This window comes from Rhinolophus sinicus, linkage group LG01, assembly GCF_036562045.2.
Source record: "Rhinolophus sinicus isolate RSC01 linkage group LG01, ASM3656204v1, whole genome shotgun sequence".
Lineage (NCBI taxonomy): Eukaryota > Metazoa > Chordata > Mammalia > Chiroptera > Rhinolophidae > Rhinolophus > Rhinolophus sinicus.
In genome coordinates, this window is record NC_133751.1 from 140,985,022 (window position 1) to 141,007,033 (window position 22,012).

Sequence of the window (22,012 nt, forward strand, 5' to 3'; positions counted from 1 at the left end):
CCCTTAATAAAGGCACCGGTTCCATTGGGTTAGGGCCTGCCCTAATGACTTCACCTTAATTAATACCTTCTGCAATGACCCTAGTGACCAGGTCACATTCTGAGGCACGGGGTGGGGATGGGGGTAGGAGGGAGCGTGAAAAACCCATAACATTTCACAAGAGTGGCACCAAACAACCAGTAAGGACCAAGCACTGGTCATGGAGAACGAGGTTTGAGTTCTGGCTTGAGTAATCTAGGGATGTCCTTTAACTCCTTTATTACCTTGAAGATGAGAGTAATATCTAGTCACAGGTTCTGTGCAGCCTTCGGTCCTGTGAGTCTGTGGTGCTCTAGATACATACTAAGGACCTGCCCAGTGTCATTGCACTGACAAAAATGGGGACCCAAGCAGATGGCTAGAAAGTTGGATGAACAGGAAAGCTTGAACACTAGATATTGTCAGTGTTTTAAGGCGTGTCAATTGTGATTAGTTTTTAAGCAATGTGACCAATAGGATAACTTGAAGGTAATGGGAGGAGGGCATTTGTGGGGTACAGATGGAACAAGATTAACCAAGAGTTGATAACTTGAGGCTAGGAGGTGAGTATAGTAGGATTCTCTATGTTTGTATATGTTGAAACAAAGCTTTTTGGGGGAAAAACAAAACACCCTAGAATTAGGTAAATCTGTGTACTTTTTTTTTGTATAGCAACTATCAAGTGTGCTTTGGCAGCCTTGTAAAGTGAATAGGAAATTTAAAAACTAAAACATTCATTGTAACAGACAGTATATACTTTGGGTGTGCCCCAAAGTTTAGGGTGACATCTCCAGCCCACCAGGGGATTGCTGCCCAGCTTTACCTGGGGTTTTAACTCAGTTTAAAGGAACCCAGATTGAAGGCTTGGGAGGGAGAGAGTGGCTCTCCCACAATTAGGATGCTTGGGTCTGTTAAGTCCCATAAGGATACTGACTGTCTCTTGTTCATCACCTGACTCCAGCATCTTGCAAAATACCTAGGATGTGGTCCGGCCATTCACAAGCGTGCACTCCCTGAGTCTCAGACACACATGGAGAAGTCTGAGGACAGCGGTATTACCACAGCTCTAAAGTAACGTGGACAGATCTTTTGCTTTTCAGAAAGGATATTCTGTAAACTTAAGCATTAATCTACCATTGGTTGGCACTTTGCCCCCTTCTGCCAAACCACTGGATACAGATGAGAAAGGTCCCCTGAAGTTAGGATTGGATCCTACAAATGTTTCTAAAACTTTATACGCTGAGCCATAAGGGAAGCTTGCTGAGCACAAGTATGGGTAGAGCTTTGAGAAAGTCTACACTTGTGCATTTTTAACAGTATTTTTCTTTTTAAGTTTAATTTTTTTAGTGAAGTCTAGTGTAAGGCATTTGCTTTACTGAAATTTTTTATATGTAGATCTTAAAACTATTGAAAATAAATAAGGCTTATTCCATCAGTGGTGTTTGTTGCAGAATTATAGATTTTATTAGTTGCTTATCACCAGTTTATATCGACTATCACCTTTATAACGTCAGAACTGTATTAGAAATAAAAGCATCAGCATTCAGTAAGCAAGGAAAAGGTGAATATCTGTGCCATTTTTCTCAAATGTGTTTAACATGTTCAGAATTCTTTGTTTTAGCAAAGAAACAATGTTAAACATTTTCATAATGGAGAAACACTGGGTTGAGACAACAATATAACATTGCAGAAACTTTTTAAAATGTCTATTCTGAAATTAAACTTACTTTAAAACCTAAAGTAAAATTTGATAATGGCAATTTTAAAAATAATGACCCAATGGGTTTAATGTCTTCTTGTTTCATGTGCAAGTCCAAAAAATGATGAACTAAACCAGTTTAATGGTTAGCGATGCTAACTTTTTTCTTTTTTTACTGAAGAATTACTTAGGTTGATCTAGAAAGAAATGAAGGGATGGTACAACCATAAATCATATTGACACAGAAAAACCATGAGGCAGCTGCAGAACTTGAGTACTAGTAGCGTCTACACTGCCACTGCCGGCGGGACGGGTAGGTCCTGTGGACGCGCGATGCTCTGAGATGCCTACATAGCTTCCACGTAGTTGGCTGGCAGCATGCCAGTCCTGCCAGTCCTCTGCACAGTGCCGTACATCCAGCCTTCATCAATCGCTTGGACATTCACGATGGCGTCTCCGTCTTTGAAGGACACCTCATCTGCATCAGCGGCCATGTAGTCGTACATGGCACGGAAGATTTTCTATTTGTGAGGATGGGAAAAGGGGAAAGTTATATTCGGTCTGCAACAATTCACCTGAAACTCTCATCGGGAGGTTTCTGAAGACGTACCCGGCACATTTAAGTTGCACAAGAGAATGTGCACCCACCACCAAGAAAGGAAAAAGACAACTCACAGACAGGAGAAAATATCTGCACATCATATATCTGATAAGGGATTACTATCCAGAACACAGAAGGAACTCCTACAATTTAACACCGAAACAAGAAAGGGGTGGACGGCAAAGGACCTGAATTCTCCAAAAAGACAGACAAAGAGCCAACGAGCACATGAAAAGAGCTGCTACATCATTAGTCACCAGAGAAATGCAAATCAAAACCACACTGAAATACCACTTCACATACCAGAATGGTGATAATCAAATAGACAATAACAGGTGTTTGGGAAGGATGTGGGAAATTGGAACCCTCATCCAAGTTTTGAAAGTTCTTCCCTTGTTAAACAGTTACCATATGACCCAGCAATTCCACTCCTAGGGGTGTGTGTGTGTGTGTGTGTGTGTGTGTGTGTGTGTGTGTGTTTGTGTGTGTATACATCCAAGAGGAATGAAAACACAATAACGTGTACATCATATTCATAGCAGCATTATTCATGACAGCCAAGAAGTGGAAACAACTCAAATGCCCACCAAGATGAATGAGTAAAGAAAAGGTGGTATTTCCATACAATAGACTACTGTTTGGTAATAAAAAGGAATACAGTACATCCATACAATATGGATGAACCTCAAAACATTAAGTAGAAGAAGCCAGTGACAAAAGACCACAAATATTGTGTGACTTCATTTATGCAAAATGTCAGTATATAGAGACAGAAAGTACATTAGTGGATGCCTACGTTGGACGGAGGGTGGAGGGAGAAGCTCAGGACGGGGAGGAACTGCTGGTGGTACAAACTTTTAGGGTGATGGAAATGATCTAAGGTTATGGTGATGTTGAACAACTGCAATGAACTAAAAATTATTGGAATTGTACACTTCAAATGATGAACTTAATATAATGTTAATAATATATTCATAAAACCACATATTTGTGTCTGTGTGAAAGAGAAATGTACTTATTTTCCATATGGCCTTTTTCCTTTCTTTTGAGGAGGTTGGTCTTGTGTTTTGGAGAAGAATTTGAAAAACCCTAACAATATTGCAGATAGCTCTCATTTGGGGAATTTGGGAGCATACCAGTTGTGTGCTGTAGTATTTTACAATTTTGGTTTTTTCCTGCTGATTTGTGATCCTTTTAGGATCCATTTTCGGACTTTATCCTTTAAAAAAAAATCTATTCCCATGCGAAGTCCATATTAATTATAATAGTTTTATATATGTTTTGCTCTAATATGGTTAAGTCCTTTCCTATTGTCATTTTCAAAATTTATTTGGTTATTGTTGCATCTTTACTCTTTCAAATAAATATTAGGAATAACATACAAAATTTTTAAAAATGCTATTGGGATTTTGATTGGAATTGCCTTGAATTTATGGATTTGTTTTAAGAGAAATGACAACTTTACCAGGTTCCCTTCCCAAAATATAATGGGTCTCAATCCTTATTCAGATTTTCATTTATGTCCTTTAGTAAAGATAGTATTCTTCATACAAAGGTTCATTTCAATCCTAAAGAATTATGTTTTTGTGATAGTATGACTAAGATCCAGATCTTAAACAGAGTTTTAAAATAGTCTGGGGAGTTGCAAACATGATTTGATTTAACTCTTCAATATATGTTAATTGGAGAGGTCTAAGATGTGACCTGTTTATATTTGTGCCGTGTGTGTGTGTGTGTGTGTGTGTATGTGTGTGTGTGTGTGTGTGTGTATTTTTGAAGAATGATTCCAAGCAGAAAATGTTTTAGTTTATGATAGTGAGTGGGGTCAAATAGCCCAAACTAATCATTTGCCTTAGTTTTTTGTTTGTTTTAAATCACTGAATAATGCTTTGTAATTGGTTTGAGTTTAGTAACGAAGGTTTTCGGGTATTACTGTTAACCTAAGATGTGTAGAGCATTATATAAAATAGAAGGTTTGGTTAAAAAAAAAGAATATCTATAATAATTTGTGCACATATCAGAAAATGAGCCTGATTTGGAAAGTTCTTGACCGTTTACTTACTCCTGCGGTGGACGGGTGAGATGGGACGGAGGATACCGTGGTCTGCTGCGTGGCAACTGAAGATGACCGCTGTTGTGGGAGCTCCGTGGTTTTGGCATGTTTGTAAGCTGAACGGAAGGAAACGAATAGTTTATAAGAAGAAACCATGGCTAGACGTCCTTTAATCTGCGTTTAGCAGTTGAGCAATTCTATCTTTTCCCCTAACTTAAAAAGAATGATTTCCAAGAAAGGAAGAATGAAAATGGAGCATCTAACTCATGTACCTCTTTACACAATTCTAGCCTTTTCTCGTTAGAAGAAAGAATCCAGATTTTTTTGGGGGGTAGGGGGTGGGGCGGGAGGGGGTTGTTACTCAAAGCATCTCTTATAGTAACGGCTGGTGAGCTGGCCGGCCACGGCTGTCAGTCAGCGCCAGGCATCCCGCGTACCTGCTGAGGTCGCGGAGAAGAAGACGCCGCCGTCGCTGTAGGAGGACAGGTGCTCGGACTTCTCCTCGCCTCCGTTGACGCTCAGCCCGCTGGCCGATCGCGACTGCTCGCGGCTCCGGCGCTGGGCTTGCGCTGGGGAAGGTGAGATTGTGAGAGGGAGCAGACAGGAAACGTCCATGGCCGTGCCGCCTAACCGTAACTGAATCTCAGTTGGTTACTGTTTGTTACCAAGCACAGTCTTCAGTATATTTCCATGGAAGAAACCCTCAAATCTCTTATGATATACAGTGTCATCCTCATTTTCCAGAGAAGAGGTTTAAGTATGGGAGGGCAGATAACAGGTAAGTGATACAGCCAATCCTTGAGATGACTCCTTCCCTCTACCCACATCGCCCATTTTCCTGGCTCACCAAAAATGAACAGATAGTAATATTTACATTCAAACTCCACCTTCGACATCTCCAGAAAGTCCTCCCTCACTTCCAGATAGGTTTAGGTGCCCTTCCTCTGTGTTCCCACAATCCATATGCAGACCTTTAAAATTGCACTGTGAAGGTGGTAACCGCTGATTTACTCATCTCTCTTCATCAGTAGACTAAGAGTAGAAATCCTTTGAGGAGAGGCATTACATACTATTTTCCTTTTTAACATGAATAGAAGGCATGAAGGCATGCAGTCTTTTCTGTTGTCGCTTCCTTGACATAAGACAGCTCCGAAAGTTGCTAAAGGTCAAATCTATTCTTTTCCCTTTGCCTATGTATTCTTTTTCATTATTTTTCCAATGGAAAGAGCTACCTTTTTTTCTTTAGGAAAAACAAGTAATAATGATGGGGCCTGAAGGAGATTTACACTGAGACAGTGAAACAATCTTTCCCTAACTTGAACTTGTCTAGAAAATGAGTTTGGCCCTCTAGTCAAGGAGGTGTTTTTATGCTGAATGGACAGATCAGGGAATTGAAAATTTCAGAGACTGAAAGTCATCAACTCTAGCCCACAAAATGGTGACATTTTTGTCATAAGCCTTCTGTGGCATAACATACCATTAATCATGTGTAAGCTTCGAGATTGAATGTTGTCTTCTGCTGGGTCATAGTCAAAAACTGAGCCAGGATTAGTACGCCAGACACGTAAACCTGAAAGTGAGATTCAGGATCAGAACAGACGTTCTTTCAATAACTTGGAAACAAAGGTACGAATTGAACTGCAGGAGGACGGAATAAGACTAATTTAGCTTAGGGTCTAGTCATGTCTTCTCCTCAGAGGAAATAAAGCATAAGGTAGAAGAGACGGCAGCTTTGCGAACTGTAACATAATAAAGGTTTTCTTTCATACCTACCGAAAACACAGATTGAGGTTCTCTATCCTTTGCCTTGCTGTATAGATAATGTCACTTATCTTCTTCTCCCCCCTTAACTTAAAGTTGATTTTGCTCTCCAGGGCCCAAATACCTGTAATAGTCTCCTGATCTTGGTCGTTCCGTTTTTGTTCCATTTCTACCACTTTTCTCTGAATCCCTCGGTAGCTAATGTCACTGAAGTCCTGTGTGTTCTTCTTCACTCGTTCAGTGATAGGGTCTGTCACCACTGGTGTGAAGCAACCCTTGTGTTTCTCAAAGTCTTCATGATATTTCACCTGAAATTTCATGAATTAGCGTTGTGAAACTATGATGGTGGGATCATTTCCTTTTTCACGTGTTCCCACAGGTCAGCCGGCCAACCCTAAAGAATCCCTGACTCACCGATGAGATGTGGCGTTGGGTCTCCCTCACCCGTCTCATCTCTGGGGTGTCCAAGACGTAGGCAGCTCTGCCTTGTATTTGTTTCCGGAAGCTATCAGAATAAAGAACCTGATGGAGGAGAGACCATGAATGAATACAGGTCCTGATTCTGAAGCCTCAAAACCTTTCCAACAGATGGAGGTGAAAGGAGCCAGGGAGGGAAACTGGAGTCAACTGAATGGACCCAGCAAAACCCATGACTAACATGAGGAAAGATGAGCAGGGCTCGCATCTGGAGAGAAAGGATTTGACTTTGAAAATACAACTTTCATTTTCAAAGAAGAAGGGAGGGGCGCTGTATAATTTTGAAAGAAAGGGAAAGAAAGAAGTCTTTTGAATTTTCTGGGAATTGTATGTAGCACCAGTACCATTATACTGATTGAATGGTATTTGGTACTAAATGTGATACTGGCATTTGAAAGACCTATCTTTTAAAACAAGTGATCATTTTTCATAGGGTTATGTCCAGATTTGATAAACCAATATGCGAATACAGAAATCAAAATCCTCCGGACATGAAAAACATCAAAACCAAAGAAGGCATCCATTTTAGAGTATTGTCCGTTTCCTAGAGTACCTTAAAAAACCTTAAAAAGAGAGCTGACGATTGAGGATGTTAGGAAGTCAATTTGTTACAGATGGTTACGTAAGATTACCTCAGAGTAAAGTAAAAGCCTCGGGAAGGAAACATCGGCAATTAACTTGTTATGTCTTAGTATGATCATTTGGAATTTAAAAGCACAGTTGTGTTAATTTTAGTGTCAATTTTCAGTTGAATGAGAAAGTGCATGTTTTTATGGTGTTAAAATGTTATTTTCCCTCCCATTTTGCATTTTAGTGTGTTTTTCAGTTGAATGAGAAAAGCACATTTTTATGATGTTAAAATGTTATTGTCCAAGTTGTTGCATTCCTTTTTTTTCAGTCCTAGAAAATACCGAGCTAATGTTTTCTTGGTTGCGCTTAGCTCTCTCCATCTCTGGAGTGACAGGTGTCGGAGTTGCTTTTCTCATATTTTCTTTGTACAATACCTAGAGGAGCCAAGAGAGCATCCAGATGTCAGAGAGCAGAAAACCAGTTCTGAAAACCATCATGTAGCTGGTGTTATCACTCAATTATATCACACTCTATAGGAAACACCTCAGGAAGATAAAGCCATTACAATGTTATTGTATAAAGCAAAAGATGAAGAGAGAAGTAAAATCAGTTTGGGCTGGAGGGGTTGGTGTGTTGTTTTTAAGTGGGTAAAGAAGAATTTTAATAGATAAACAAGTTTTGGGAAAACTGTGAGATAAATTAGTGGTATAACCAAGGCTTGTTAAAAGTGTAACAATCTCTTTTTTCTTCTCTGAAATACCGAGCTAAAGTTTTCTTGATTGCGTTTAACTCTTTCCATCTCAGGAGTCAAGGGTGTGGGGGTCGCTTTCCCCAGGTTCTCTTTGTATAATACCTGTGAGATACAAAGGTGGACCTGAGAGTCACCAGGAGGCAATTTCCAGGCTATTAAATATCACACAATTTGGGGGCGAAAACTCCATGTTTAATCTATTACCATTACTGAAAACAGCTCTCAGGAAGAAAGCTTTAAAAACAGTTAATGGCAATGGTAAGTGTCATTTAGAGGAGATTCTAAAAAACTGGCATTTTGTTTGTCTTTAACCTGGGATGGAGTTAGGAGGAGGCCAAACTGCAGCGGTTACTTTGCATTATTAAAAGCATTTTCGTTTCTCAAGACAATACCGAGCTAATGTTCTCTTGATTGCGTTTGACTCTCTGCATCTCTGGAGTGACAGGGGTTGGGGTGGCTTTTCCCACATTTTCTTTGTACAAAACCTACGCGAATCCAATGGATCCAAAAAGCCAAAAAGAAAAAAAGAAATTACAGTTACCAAAAGATTAAATGGAACAGAGAATTTGTTAGGAGGGCAGGGTGCTAAACCATTTGGGCAATGAGGTTAGATGGAAAGAAACACAATATGCTTCTAAAGGTAATTGATATAGTTACGAGACACACATTTCCGGGGTAGGACCCTGCGAGACAGAACTGCAGGGTGCCCCAAAGAGATGAGGGACCTCCTTCTTGCTACCCTAGTCTGTGAAATTCAAACACCTGTCAGATCATCCAAACAGGACTTAGAGGCTTGGATTTGAATACCACCAAGAAAGTTGAGGCTGCTCTAACGAAACAGCGAGGGACCAGAACTTTCGCAGCATTTAAACTCATATAGACACATCCGTGAAATCGTGGGCCGTCAAACAAGCAAAGGACTTCTCCTCCCTCTTTTCCTTGCTATTATCTGTGTTCTGCCTCTTGCGTTGTAATAGAACAGCAAACTTCTCAGTAAGGAAACATTGTCAGCAATTATATTACGATCATGGTAAATCAACAAAACATATAGTAATGACAAATCTTCAACCTCAATGTCTCCCCTCAGTGTCATTCTCGGGGACAGGGGAGGTTTTGGAAATGCCATTCAAGAGGAAGACTTCTGTTAAAATGGTGGTTCTCAAAGTGGGGCTCCTGGACAGCAAGGTTAGCATCACCTGAGAACTTGCTAGCAATGCACATTTTCTGTCCCCACATGGGACTTAATAGAATGAGAAGCAGTGGGGGCAGGCAGGACCCCGTAATCTGGTTTAACAAACCCTCCAGGTGGTTCCGCTGCACACTGGAGGTTTAGAAACACTACGTTCAACTATTTAGAGAAACCTGGAGACAGTGCTACCGTGAAGGGCCACAAGCTCCTTCATTCCATAAGCTAACATCACCTCGACACAAACCCCAACCCCGGGGCAACTTCTCAACATATGTGAGATCACAGAGCACAGGCTTGTAGAATGGTCCACTAAGTTAACAGTTGAAGACCATAATAAAGACAAAGGAACAAAAATAACTAAAATGGGTAAAACAAAAACAGTTCTAGAGATGCCTTTCTTTTTTAAGTAAATTAATAATCATTTGCCCAAACCACTACTGGATCTTAATTTATGTCATTATTCCTGAAGGAGAGGATCGGGGTTATTTTTCCCAAGGTCTCTTCATCCATGTCTGACCGGGTAGATTAGAACGTAAAGTCATCAGCACAAAAACACAGCAAACTCACAACTGCAATGTTCCAGAAAGAGCCCTGTTATACCTACTATGCCACCCCCCACCCCAAATTTCATGAGTACGTAAAACGAAGAGACCTTGGGGGTAGTGGATAGAGAGCCAGTTTGGGGAGAGATGAGCAAAACAATTTTATTGGAAAATCTGTCACTTCCTGATATTAGAATTTTAAATTATGGATTAAAGCAGTCTTGTTATTATGGAGTTAAGGCTAGGAGTAGCTCTATAGGAAAAAAGGATAAATGTGATCAAGAAATTCACAAAATTTAAGTTGTCTTTAAAAAGCAGGATTAATATATATTATTTGAAATCATTAAAGAAGTAGTTTTTTGTTTTGTTTTGTTTTTTAACTTAATTTTCTTCCCAAAGTACCGAGCTAATGTTTTCTTGATTGTGTTTGACTCTCTCCATCTCTGGAGTGACAGGTAAAGGGGTTCCCTTGCCCAAGCTTTCTTTGTATAACACCTGTAGGATGAGAAAGCATCCAGAAAAACAACCATAAGTAACATTTCACTTGTGAGATTTTTAAAGGCGAGTTCAACTTCATTGTTACCAAAAGACACACGAGTCCAAGAAGCTAGGAGTTATATATACTGATAAGATGCCACAAACTACTTTAATGACAGCCATTCTTGTGATGGGGAGACACTCTCTAGGGCACCAAGGACCTCAGCTGCTGGGAAAAGGCTGTCAGAGTTATTCATGTTATTTTTTCATGTCTATGACAATGGTGCCTCCTAAACAATCACGTGAGGATTTAAGATTGTTAGATTTCGGTTTTGTTGTTATCCAAGCAAACGAAAAGACAAGTAGTTTTTAGAAAAGTATTTTAAAATACCAGATGGAATAGAAATCAGAATTAACTGAAATTAAAAAAAAAAAAATAACAATAGTACCGTAGAAACACAGAAGTATGTATGTCCTTTAGCTCAGTGAGGTATATTAGAAGCAAAGGAACAGGAAATGGGTTTAAAAAAAAAGAAATGTTTAGTATCAATTTAATTATGAGGTTAAACAACATTTTCTTTTCCCTTTCTCTCCAAAGTACCGAGCTAATGTTTTCTTGATTGTGTTTGACTCTCTCCATCTCTGGAGTGACAGGTAAAGGGGTTCCCTTGCCCAAGCTTTCTTTGTATAACACCTGTAAGATGAGAAAGTATCCAGAAAAACAACCATAAGTAACAATTCATTTGTTGTGAGATTTTAAAGGTGAGTTCAACTTCTTGTTACCAAAAGACACAGTAGTCCCTAGAAGCCAGGAGTTATATACTGACAAAATGCCACAAACTACTTTAATGACAGCCATTCTTGGGATGGGGAGACACTCTCTAGGGCGCCAAGGACCTCAGCTGCTGGGAAAAGGCTGTCAGAGTTATTTGTGTTATTTTTTCATGTCTATGAGAACAGTGCCTCCTAAACAATCACGTGAGGATTTAAGATTGTTAGATTTCAATTTTGTTGTTATCCAAGCAAACGAAAAGACAAGTGGTTTTTTTTAAAAAAAAATATTTTAAAATACCATATGGGATAGAAATCCATTAACTGAAATTTAAAAAATAGAACTAATAGTAGTATCATAGAAATGCAAAAGCATGTATGTTCTTTAGCTAAGTGAGGGATATTAGAAGCAAAGGAAGGGGGAGTGGGTTTTGAAAAAGAAAAAATGTTTATTATCAATTTAATTATGAGGTTAAATGGCATCTTCTATTCCCTTTCTCTCCAAAATACCGAGCTAATGTTTTCTTGATTGTGTTTGACTCTTTGCATCTCAGGAGTGATGGAGATTGGAGTTCCCGTCCCCAGGTTTTCTTTGTATAGAACCTGTTTGATAAGAAAGCATTCAGAACAAAAAGAGCAATCAGCCATTTTTCCCCCTCTGAGGAGCACCTGGGAGTCAAGGGCAAAGAGGAAGAGGGTGAGTTAGAGAAAGGGAAATTCCACAAGTTTCTAGATCCAACCTGTGTGAGCCTAGAGACATCCTTAAAAGCAAGGGAATGCAGGAAAGAGCAGCGAAAACTAAGAGATAGGAAAGGAACGTTTTATTGTTTGTGTTGTTTGAATTAATCTCTGCAGGGCTGAGCAACAGGGAGAGACCACCACGAAAAAGAACAATTAGACCTTCCCAGCTTGTTATGAGGATGGGAAAAAATAAAAACAGCAAGAGACAGAAAATGAATGAAGGAAGTTATTTTTGATTTGGGAATGTTATTAATAAACCATGTAAGGATATATGGGCTTTATAAACATTATAAATATGAAGATATGTATGTAAACATTTTCTTTTGTTGACTTTCAAAAGAAGTCCAAGTATTTAATTTTTAGTTTGGGTGAACCTATTGGGAAGAATTAATTATTTTTAAGGCAAATGGAGAGCAATGACAAGATGCAAGAAAAAAAGAAAGAAACTTGAAAATATCTGTGCAAGTATCAGTGGGGACAGAGAAGTTTAGAATAGTAAATAAGACCAACAGTTTGTTGCAGAATAAATTTTTGTAAGCTTACGTTCAGATCAAATTTGCCAAAGCAGGATAAATGTAGACGCTTAGACATTGAGAATGTTATGCTTTTAAAGGCTGGCATATAATATTGAACACTTTTTTTTTTAAGTCAAGTGATTATACTAATGTTTAATCAAAATGGGGAAACTAATCATAGGAAATGGCAGCGTTAAGTTGTGAACAAGATGTGTCAAAGTCTATTGGGATAAGTTGATTAGATTTTAAAATGTAGCCATTAATACTTTTAAAACATTTTAAAAATAGCTAAGGGATTTTTTTTTTTTCTCTTTTAAATACCGAACTACAGTTTTCTTGATTGTGTTTGACTCTCTCCATCTCTGGAGTGATGGGAATCGGGATTCCTTTCCCGAGGTTCTCTTTATACAACACCTGTATGACACAAGAAAGCATCCAGAAAAAACAAGAGCAATTAACACAGCCCTTTCCTGTATCTTGTAGGGAACCTAGTATGAGACCACAGACATCAAACAGAAAAAGACAAATTCACCAAGTTAACTTGTGTTTTCAAGCACAGATGTGGATGAGAATACACTCCATATTTCCTTAGCTAAATTGCCATTTGATATTCAAAATTTAGTCTAACTCATATATTAAATGTTTGTTTCCTGTATCAGGAAAAAAGGAAAAAAAATAGAAATACTAATTTTATAAAGGCATCAAAATGCTTAGTGTACAATAGAAAGATTATTTTTAAATTAGGTTGGCAAATATTTATTTTCCTTAAACAGAACATCTGTTTCACAGAATACCAGATATTTAAACCCCCAGGCCAAATCTATGGCAAAATTGGACTTTGCTGCGTAAACTCAAGGTGTAGAGGTAGTCAAGTCTAAAAGTCAATGTTTTAAAACATAGCATTGTTTATTTCCCATGGTATCGTAAAGGTTCTATGCACTGGACAATTTCACCTAAATACAACTGTGTAAAAATTACAAATCGTTTCTTAAAAACGAAAGAAGAAAGGAAGGAAGGGAGGGAGGGAGGGAGGGAGGGAGGAAGGAAGGAAGGAAGGAAGGAAGGAAGGAAGGAAGGAAAGAGGGAAAGAAATTGTCCAGGATTATCAAGGTTATTAAGATTTCAAATAGATGTAAATAATAATATACTTACTCTTATATAGAAGAAAATAATAAAAATAATTTTGAAAATTAATGCAAACCTTTCCAAACGAAGGGATAATAATAATAATAATAAACCCAAAGGGGAAACAGTAAATATAACATTCCAATTGTAGTATTAATTTATATTGAAAATTTAGCAAATTGAAAGGTTGTTAGTGAATAGTAATCAAAAACAAAGGAAAACAGAGAAAACTGAAGACAGTGGGACCAAAGGAAGTTACTGATCTAATTATGTGAAAGAATCAAAATTTAAGAAAATATTTAAGTTAAAAAGACAATTTTTTAAGACTAAGACAATTTAAAAACATTTTGGGTTAAACTTCCCCCCACTCCTCCCCCCCACACAAAAAAAAAATCCAGCTAAGTTTTCCTAGTGACATTTGATTACATCTGATTCAGATTTTTAGATCGGAATCTAAGATCCTTAGAAGTTTCACAAGCTCTTTAAGGATTATAGAGGTTTTCAGCAACAATATTAACGCAAGAGAAAATAACATTAAATATAAGCTTATAATCTGATTTGTATATTTTAAGAAAAAATCAGACGGTCTGGATTTCTATTCATGGAATGGCTTGTTTAGGACAAGTACCAAGATGGAATTGCTTTGGGTCCCAATACTGAGCTGCTTTCTTCCCCACTATTTCTGTTCATCCAGATAGGATCTGTGTTAAGGGAACCCCTGTTCCAAGCAAGAGCCACTATTTCTACATGTGGCCTCCACCCTGTGCCTTTTCTTGCAATGCTAACCCAGAAAGATCAAATAAAAACAGTTCCAAATAAATAAGAGCTACAGTATTTGGGGTTTTGGGGGACATCAATTAACTTCAAAAGTCCCAATAGTAACATAAAAGGTGAAACAAGAAGGAAAGGAACCATTTAAAAGTTTTAAGGGACTATTATAGAAAGTATAAAACATTAGAATCAAATGGCAGTTAAAGATCTGGAATACAGGATTCAGTAGATGAGATTTTAAAACAAGGGTTTGTTAAATTGATTATTTTAAAGGGACTCATAGAGAGAAGTTTGGTTTTATAGAAAGTTATTATCATTTTAATATGGAGTTAAAAGAGCTTTCTGGCAGATACCGAGCTAAAGTTTTCTTGATTGCGTTTGACTCGCTCCATCTCAGGAGTGACAGGTAGGGGGGTCCCCTTGCTCAAATTCTCTTTGTACAAAATCTGTGTGCACAAAACCAACAATCAAATCAGCCTGGACCCATCTTTTAAGTAACCATAGCCTTTAAAATAATCTCTAAAATTATCTTTCTTTGTTTTCATAATTATGTAAAATAGTCCTAAATAACTTTTTAAGAAATAGAACAACTATAGACCACCTTTGGACATTTAGTCACACACAGTATGATGTCTGTCTGTAAGTGACATTAATACAGACACAGCTGCCAGGCTGCAGGCAGGAGTCACTTATTTACATAGGCCTTCTCTCAAGGAAGGATTAGGCCTTATCAAATAGCATTCAAATGAACTGAAACTAATATCCATAACGAGTTGTCGGTAACTCTAAATTAGGGAAGGGGGGTCTTGGAGTAATACAAAAAATAAGTATTTAAAGCTAAATAAATATTAGCTTTCAATGATCCTGAAACTATTCCAAAGGAAAGCTCAATTATATCTTGCATGGTATGCAACAATAGCTGAGTCAAGGAAATTTGTATTTCTGAGTTACTATGAATTGCTATGTTATCTTTTGAATGAAAATGTTTAAAATCACATTCTTTTAAGAAAAGCTGCAAACACAGACAACAAACACATCAAACAGAACTAGAATAAATACCAATAAAATTCTAATCAACGTTGACCTCTTGATGGGGTGTTAGATGCTACTTTTGACATGTGCCACACCAGTTAGAAATACCTATTGCTATTCAAGGAGGGTCTGAGGAAGGAGACACTGAATATTACAGGTGTTTAAGGAAAGTGATCAATAGCTATGTTTTAGGGAAAACACAGTTAAAAGTTCACACCAGAACTAAATACTAAATTAGATTTGCGTTGAAAACTGAGGTAATATTTGGTATCATTTTCATTATACAAATTTAGTAATTTTATAGGAAGAAAAATCAGATATTTGTAATGTGTTAAATATTATTTTAAATAGGAATTAAGGGATTTTATTTTTTGTCCCCTAAGAAATACCGAGCTAAAGTTCTCTTGATTGCGTTTGACTCTCTCCATCTCTGGAGTGATAGGTGTTGGGGTTCCTTTCCCCAAATTTTCTTTGTACAAAACCTGTGAGATACAAGAAAGTACCCAGAAGACATTCAAAACAAGTGCAAAGATTAAGGAAGGGAGAAATTTAAAGGTAGGGGTGTATGTGAGGGGACAGTTTTTTAGTGAATAATATTTAGTAAAAATAGTGCTTTTACTTTTTACTGCACAATTTTAATGAACTCTACAATGCTAATCCTGAGAATGAAAAAGTAGAATAGAAAGCATTGAGTTATTGGAGAGGAGTAAAATGATGAGGAATCTTGTGTTAATTTTACTAACAGTATTTCACATCTAAGTACTCACACTTGTCAGTTGCTGAAAGTGTTAAAGTACCATCAGAAAAGTGAGTCACTTTATATAAATAAGTCCAGATGGTTTTGGTCAGGTAATAACACACACACCCACACAGAGACACACACAGAATTGTTATGAAGATGTTACTTTTTTAAAAAGGATGATTGGTTATTCTGGTAATTTTTTTAATGGGAAATGGAGTTTCTTATTTATTATTTATAAATACCGAGCTAAAGTTCTCTTGATTGCGTTTGACCCTCTCAATCTCGGGAGTGACAGAGGTTGGAATGCCTGTTCCCAAGTTTTCTTTGTACATGACCTGTAGGAGATAATTAAAATACCCAAAAAGGTAAAATGACCACAAATCCTTTGGATTACAGCTACAGGTGTGTTATTTGGTGGAAACTCATTAACAACAATCTCGCTTTCAAACATGACACTCAAGGAAGAAGGGAGAGCAATGCTACGAACATTTATATTCTCTTCAAAAGTTGTAATTTTTACTACTTTGAAAATTGAGCACTAAATTATGAATTTTCTATAGTAAACACTTAACACATTCCTAGAATGCATTAAACAGTAGTAATGAATTCAACAATGAGGAAAATCTCTCCATTTTATAACATCTAGTATTAGTGTCTTCAACATAGTAGGTCCGCAATAAATCTGTTGTATGTAAAATAGGTTGCTTGGTTTAAATTTTTCTAATCACGTGATACTCTATTCCTTCAGAGTTATTGAGAATTTTCTGTTTGTCCTGTATTTTCTACTGAAAATTCCCAGCTGGCACTTCATCTGTAAGTATGCTTGATGTGAGGAGACAAATAGTTTATTTTTTCAGGAAGAAGAGCATCTTTCCCTGAAATTTTTACTGGTGATTGATGGATCATACCAATTGGTGTTTTTCTAACTGGGGGATGTCCCTATTTGTTAGGGGTAGTATCAAAGGACTGTACATTTTAACGAAGAGTGAAGAACTTCCTGAACCGCTAGGCTCTTTCCCTCTGAATGGTAAGAATTTTTAGGCTAAAAGAATAAATGTACTCTTTTTAAGTGGATAGATTCTATGGCGTGCTACAGCCTGGCGTAGGAGCACCACGAGGAACATAGGAATTTGTGTCACAGATGAATTTCTGAAATCACTGACAAACTAGTGTTGACATCTTTGTTTTGCTAGGAAACTTTTAAGGATCATTAAAAATCTACTGTCTTTGTACAAACTTGTGTTTCTTTACCCAGCCAGGCAGCAGAACTGATCGTGAAGAGCAGAACACAACAAAATCAGAGAAAGACAGGAACTTGAAATCAAAGGCGACAACGGAGCTGAGGGCCTGTTTTCGTGGATTAGTGGACACAAAACTCTAAATGAAGTTTGTATCACCAGAAAGCCAGAGGGTGGGCAGGGAGTGAAAAGGGAATGAGGTTAAATAATATGAATGACATACAAGACCAATAACAAGTGCCTTCTAATGGAAATTAAATGATGAGTTCAGGCCTTCAGGAACCAGGAAAATCTCTAAGAACAAGGTCTTCAGCTTTTATTGGCCACAAACTATTTCCCAAACTTCACACAGTCTCTTGCTAGTAGCTAGCAATTGCTTAGAATCTGCTTACGAATGAGAAACTGTGTGTGTGTGTGTGTGTGTGTGTGTGTGTGTGTGTGTGTGTGTGTGTGTGTGTGTGCGCACTACTCATACACATACTGGGAAAGGGGTCCCTACCCAGTGTGGGTTAGCTGGACACAGGATCAGGAGAAATGTGTACTTAACCTGATTATTTCAGGCATGGAGGACACCTCCCACATACCCTCTCCACCACACACACATACACATACCACACACTGAGCACAGGTGCCTGAAATTCCTATTAGAAGCTTAATATATAATATACCCTGGTGGGTACATGCCAGCCAGCACCTTAAACATGCACTGCATTTACCAGGAAAGAGCGGACAATACAGGGCAAGAAATCTTGAAAGGGAGGGGAGGAGGCTGCAGAGACATCACAAGTCTACCTAGGGTCTTCTGGATGGTAAAGAATGTCCTGAGATATACACACATGCAGATAGATAGGTAGATGGTAGGTAGATAGATAGATAGATAGATAGATAGATAGATAGATAGATAGATAGAAAGATAGATGATAGATAGATAGATAGATGATAGATAGATAGATAGATAGATAGATAGATAGATAGATAGATAGATAGATAGATACAGATATATGGATATATGGATATGGGTATATAAAAATGTATTTTATATTACTTCTATGTTTATAGGTATATGCTTTGTTGACTAACTTGAGACCACCCCAATAACCTAATTACTGCTGTTGGAATATTTTATGTTAGGAACTGTAGGTGTGACAATTCATCAAGAAGCCTTGATTTTGTGAAGACAGAGGTATCTTACATACTTTTGCAAACTGCAGTGCCCTTCTCAGGACTGAGGGAAGGTTCACACCATCCCCAGGGCATGGGAAGCCCTGAGTAGAGGGAACAAGGGGTGAGATCCTGGAGCTAGGTAGCAATTGGGAGGGGGTTGGTTGCACAAATGCATGCTGAGCATATGAGCTACTACCGAGCTAATGTGCTTCTGCGTCTCCTTGACACGTTTTACTTCCGGCAGGTCAGGGATGGGGGTTCCTTGTCCAATTGCTTCCTTATACTTCACCTGCAGATATAAAAAGGGGAACATGTACATGTGTTTCATTAGTAGTCCCACAATTTTTGAAATCACAATGAAATCTCACAAGCTGTATACTTAGTTTGAATGGGGCCACATTCTGATATTGGGTGAGAGGAGAACAATGCCAAGAACAAACACATTTGGTCTCTCTCTTGTCTCTTTGAGGGCAGGGGTCCATACTTCAGTTGCAGCCGCTGTCTTTCCTGTGTCCTCTGATGTTTTTATACCCAACAGCTCATTGGACAAGGAGAGATACATTGACATACATATATCCAGGAAGGCTGATTCTTTGACTCTAACATATGCATTCTACTTTTGGTGCCTGAGTCTCGCCTTGATCAAACCTTAGTCAGGCTCCTCTGAATCCTCCTCCCTACTAGGCCTCGAGTTTTGGACTTGACTGTCCATCTTTGCATTGCCCAGTTTTAGCAAGAGTCCTGTTAAGTCAGTTTAACCAGAATGCTCCACCCTCTATATCTCATCACCCTCGATATCTGACCAAATTCCTTATCCCCAACCATCCCCCAAGTGAAGTCTGATCAGATCACCCTTTCTCCAGCAAGAATCCCGTGAAGTGGGTTTAGCCACATGCCTCCTTACGCTTGATGTTTCCTCTGAGTACTTTTCTATCCACTGATTCTCTCCCCATTCACCCCAACTCCCATCCCCTGCCATAAGTTCTCACTTTTCCTTGTTGTATTTGAAATTGAGTCTAGTTCTATACTGAGATCTCTTTTCTCCTATATTGCAATAGTCCCTAATAAAATGTGTTGGGGTTTTTTTCGCTACTTTAACCACCATGCAGGTTTGGTTTGCTCTGACACAGGCCTCTCCATTTTCTCTGTCTAACCTCCCCTCTTGAAAACCGCCACAGCACTGCACTACGTGAAGGCCCTAAACACAGACAACAATTTTAGCAACTTAAGCTGCTTCCAATGACAAATGTTTTGAGGGCAGCCCAGAGAACAGGTGAAATATCAAAAGGAGATATAAAATATTGAAAATGAGTCCACGGAGGGCGTCTTTACCGAGCTAATGTGGTCCTGTGTTTGCTTCACTCTCATCATCTCTGGTGTCTTTCCAATTGCTGTTCCTGGTGAGAGGTCCTCTTTGTATAAAACCTGGACATTCAGAATCAGAACAGTGTTACAAAGAAGAAAGAAAAACCCAGCAATTCCTGGAGAAAGACTAGGAAACATGGCTTCTGTGAAAACAGGACACTAGAGAATGTTCTTAGGCAAGTGCTAGAGTATGTGACGTCTTCCACGTCAGCCTCCATAACTCAAACATACAACATGGGTCACTTTCCAGATTTTGAGATTTCTTTTAAGATTTTCATACTGTATTAATACGGAACGAGAAAAAAACAAAACAAAAAATGTTGATTTAAAAAGACCACACTTATACAAAACACAAAATCCATTGAAGAAATATGAAGTCAGTTGTTTTGGGGAGGGATAATAAAAGAAATCATAATGTCAAAAAGAAATCCATCTTCCTGGAGCAAGACAACATATGTTACTGCTCTGGGATTTAAAAATTGTAAAGAAAGAAAAGTTACTTTGTTAGCAGATTTAAGTTGCTATTCAAATGGTCTCTGGAGTGACTATTTTAGAGCAAAGTATGGGGAATTTTAACAAATAATGGCTAATATTAACTGGAGAGGTTAGATGTTAATTGTCTGAATCAACGTGAGGCTAGTATATTTTTAAAGAGGAGAATGGAATTATTAGGTTAGCATTAAATGGAAAATAAATAATAAATATACCGAGCTGAAATTCTTTTGATTTTCTTTAACACGCAGTATTTCTGGCGTGTCTTGAACAACTGTAATTTTTCCTTTACTGTTTTTAAGGTCACACTGGTATTGGAGCTATGAAGAAAGAGTAAACATCTTGTTAAGATTTCAACATTGTTTTATTTATTTTTAATTCTAGACAGTGTGAAGGAGGTTAAAATCCTATGTTTTAAAAATTGTCTATTTCACAGTAATCACGGTGTGACAGCCAAAGAGAAATTCTTTAATAAGACTTTTGTGGACAAACTAATTTTTAAAAACCCTAAAACTTGTCATGTGTTAAATTAGGTTTTTAAAAAATGTATCCCTCGCCTAGAATGAACTTTGAAAAAGATAGAGTTGCCACTCATGGAAAATGCTGATAGTTCATATTCAGGGACAGGAAGCCACCAACAAAGTGACAGAGGATTTTTCATGCTGTGGTTTGGGATTGAAATATGAGGTGAGACTGGAGGCTGGGAGATGTGGGGGACTGCTCCACGTCCCCACTGCAGGTGGGGTACCAAAGCCTCCCCACCCTGCCTCGTCCCAGGTATCAGTGGGCTGTGTCGTTGATTCAACACAAACTTACAAGACTGAAGTTCTTTTGGTTCTCCCGAACTCTCTGCATTTCTGGGGTGTCCAAAACTGTTTCGTAATATGACATGCTCTTCTCTGCATCTTCCTTGTACTTTTTCTGAGAATAGATTCCAAAAATCAGGATGGAGAACACTACAGGGATATGAACCAATGCCACCTAAAATAGCCCTTTCTGCTCAGCAGAGGGAAAGTCCTTTGTATTTTCTTGCCTGTTGAAGGATGTTAGGGAGTTGTACACTCACTCTTGGTGAGTGAGTACCAATGTCTGGGCCCGAAGAGAACTGAGCCCAGGTATTTAATAAGATCCACTTTCACTGCAAAGCTGGCAGAGGGAGGCATTTGTTGGCTGTTCCACAAGAGGGAGGTGACAGCCAGCAAGTGTCCTGGCAGGGAGGGAGATGAGGCCACCTACAGTGAACTGGATGTGTAAGGGTGAAATCTGGTAGATTAATAATGTAATTAAATTTAGCTAGTTTGCAGTTTGCGCCATCCTGATATTCAGGTGTGTCCTCTTTGTTTCTCCTCCCACTGATTAACTGAAGAACTCTGCTCTCTTTTTCAAGGCTACCCATACCCTGTTAATGAACAAACATCCTAACCTGAAAAGGGCAGCTTCTTTCATCCTCAGGCACCCAGACAGATGTCAGGACCCAAGATCACAACTCCCTAGCTTTCTCACAACTCCTAGCAGTTTTTCCGCAGATAGCTACGGACAATGAGATGTAAGATGACACTAACACAGACCTGAGGCCTCAGAAGACCCTGGGAGATGACTTCTCAGCTATTCGCCCTCAGGTCTGTCTCCTTTGTTCTTTCCCAATTACCTGCCTATAAAACCTCTTAATCATTTTGGCTCTGGGAAGGTTTTGTTTTTTTATGCATGAGTCTGCCATCTTCCCTAGCTGCTGGCATCTAGAATAAAAGACGCTTTTCTCCTCACCAACCCTTGTCACTCTAGTGTTTTGGACTCTTCAGGCAGCCAGCGGCACCGAACCTGAGTTCAGTAGCAGATGGAGCCAGACTATGTAATAGGCAGTTGGAGAGAAGTAAGAGGGTTAAGAGTCGTCAACAAGGCCTCCCAAAAGTCACCTTAG

General features: G+C 38.6%; 1 protein-coding gene across 31 annotated transcripts in view; it reads right to left on the bottom strand.

Moving 5' to 3' along the window:
* Positions 1-1,454: 1,454 nt before the first annotated feature.
* NEB (nebulin) overlaps positions 1,455-22,012 on the bottom strand; it is a 182,740-nt gene continuing 162,182 nt past the window's right edge. For 5 of the 31 annotated variants that reach the window (XM_074336297.1, XM_019737446.2, XM_074336259.1 and 2 more), the window contains 20 exons: positions 20,911-21,015; positions 20,310-20,414; positions 19,570-19,662; positions 18,434-18,526; positions 16,078-16,170; positions 15,483-15,575; positions 14,415-14,507; positions 12,487-12,579; positions 11,420-11,512; positions 10,740-10,832; positions 10,064-10,156; positions 8,323-8,415; positions 7,940-8,032; positions 7,521-7,613; positions 6,547-6,654; positions 6,257-6,440; positions 5,849-5,941; positions 4,809-4,940; positions 4,381-4,487; positions 1,455-2,238 (listed from right to left, as the gene is read on the bottom strand). In XM_074336297.1, coding sequence (XP_074192398.1) covers positions 2,065-2,238; positions 4,381-4,487; positions 4,809-4,940; positions 5,849-5,941; positions 6,257-6,440; positions 6,547-6,654; positions 7,521-7,613; positions 7,940-8,032; positions 8,323-8,415; positions 10,064-10,156; positions 10,740-10,832; positions 11,420-11,512; positions 12,487-12,579; positions 14,415-14,507; positions 15,483-15,575; positions 16,078-16,170; positions 18,434-18,526; positions 19,570-19,662; positions 20,310-20,414; positions 20,911-21,015 — 2,124 coding nt within the window. In that variant the 3' untranslated portion in view covers positions 1,455-2,064. The remainder of the gene's footprint in view (positions 2,239-4,380; positions 4,488-4,808; positions 4,941-5,848; positions 5,942-6,256; positions 6,441-6,546; positions 6,655-7,520; positions 7,614-7,939; positions 8,033-8,322; positions 8,416-10,063; positions 10,157-10,739; positions 10,833-11,419; positions 11,513-12,486; positions 12,580-14,414; positions 14,508-15,482; positions 15,576-16,077; positions 16,171-18,433; positions 18,527-19,569; positions 19,663-20,309; positions 20,415-20,910; positions 21,016-22,012) is intronic. The other 26 variants (XM_074336198.1, XM_019737437.2, XM_019737453.2 and 23 more) reach the window with 25 other exon arrangements.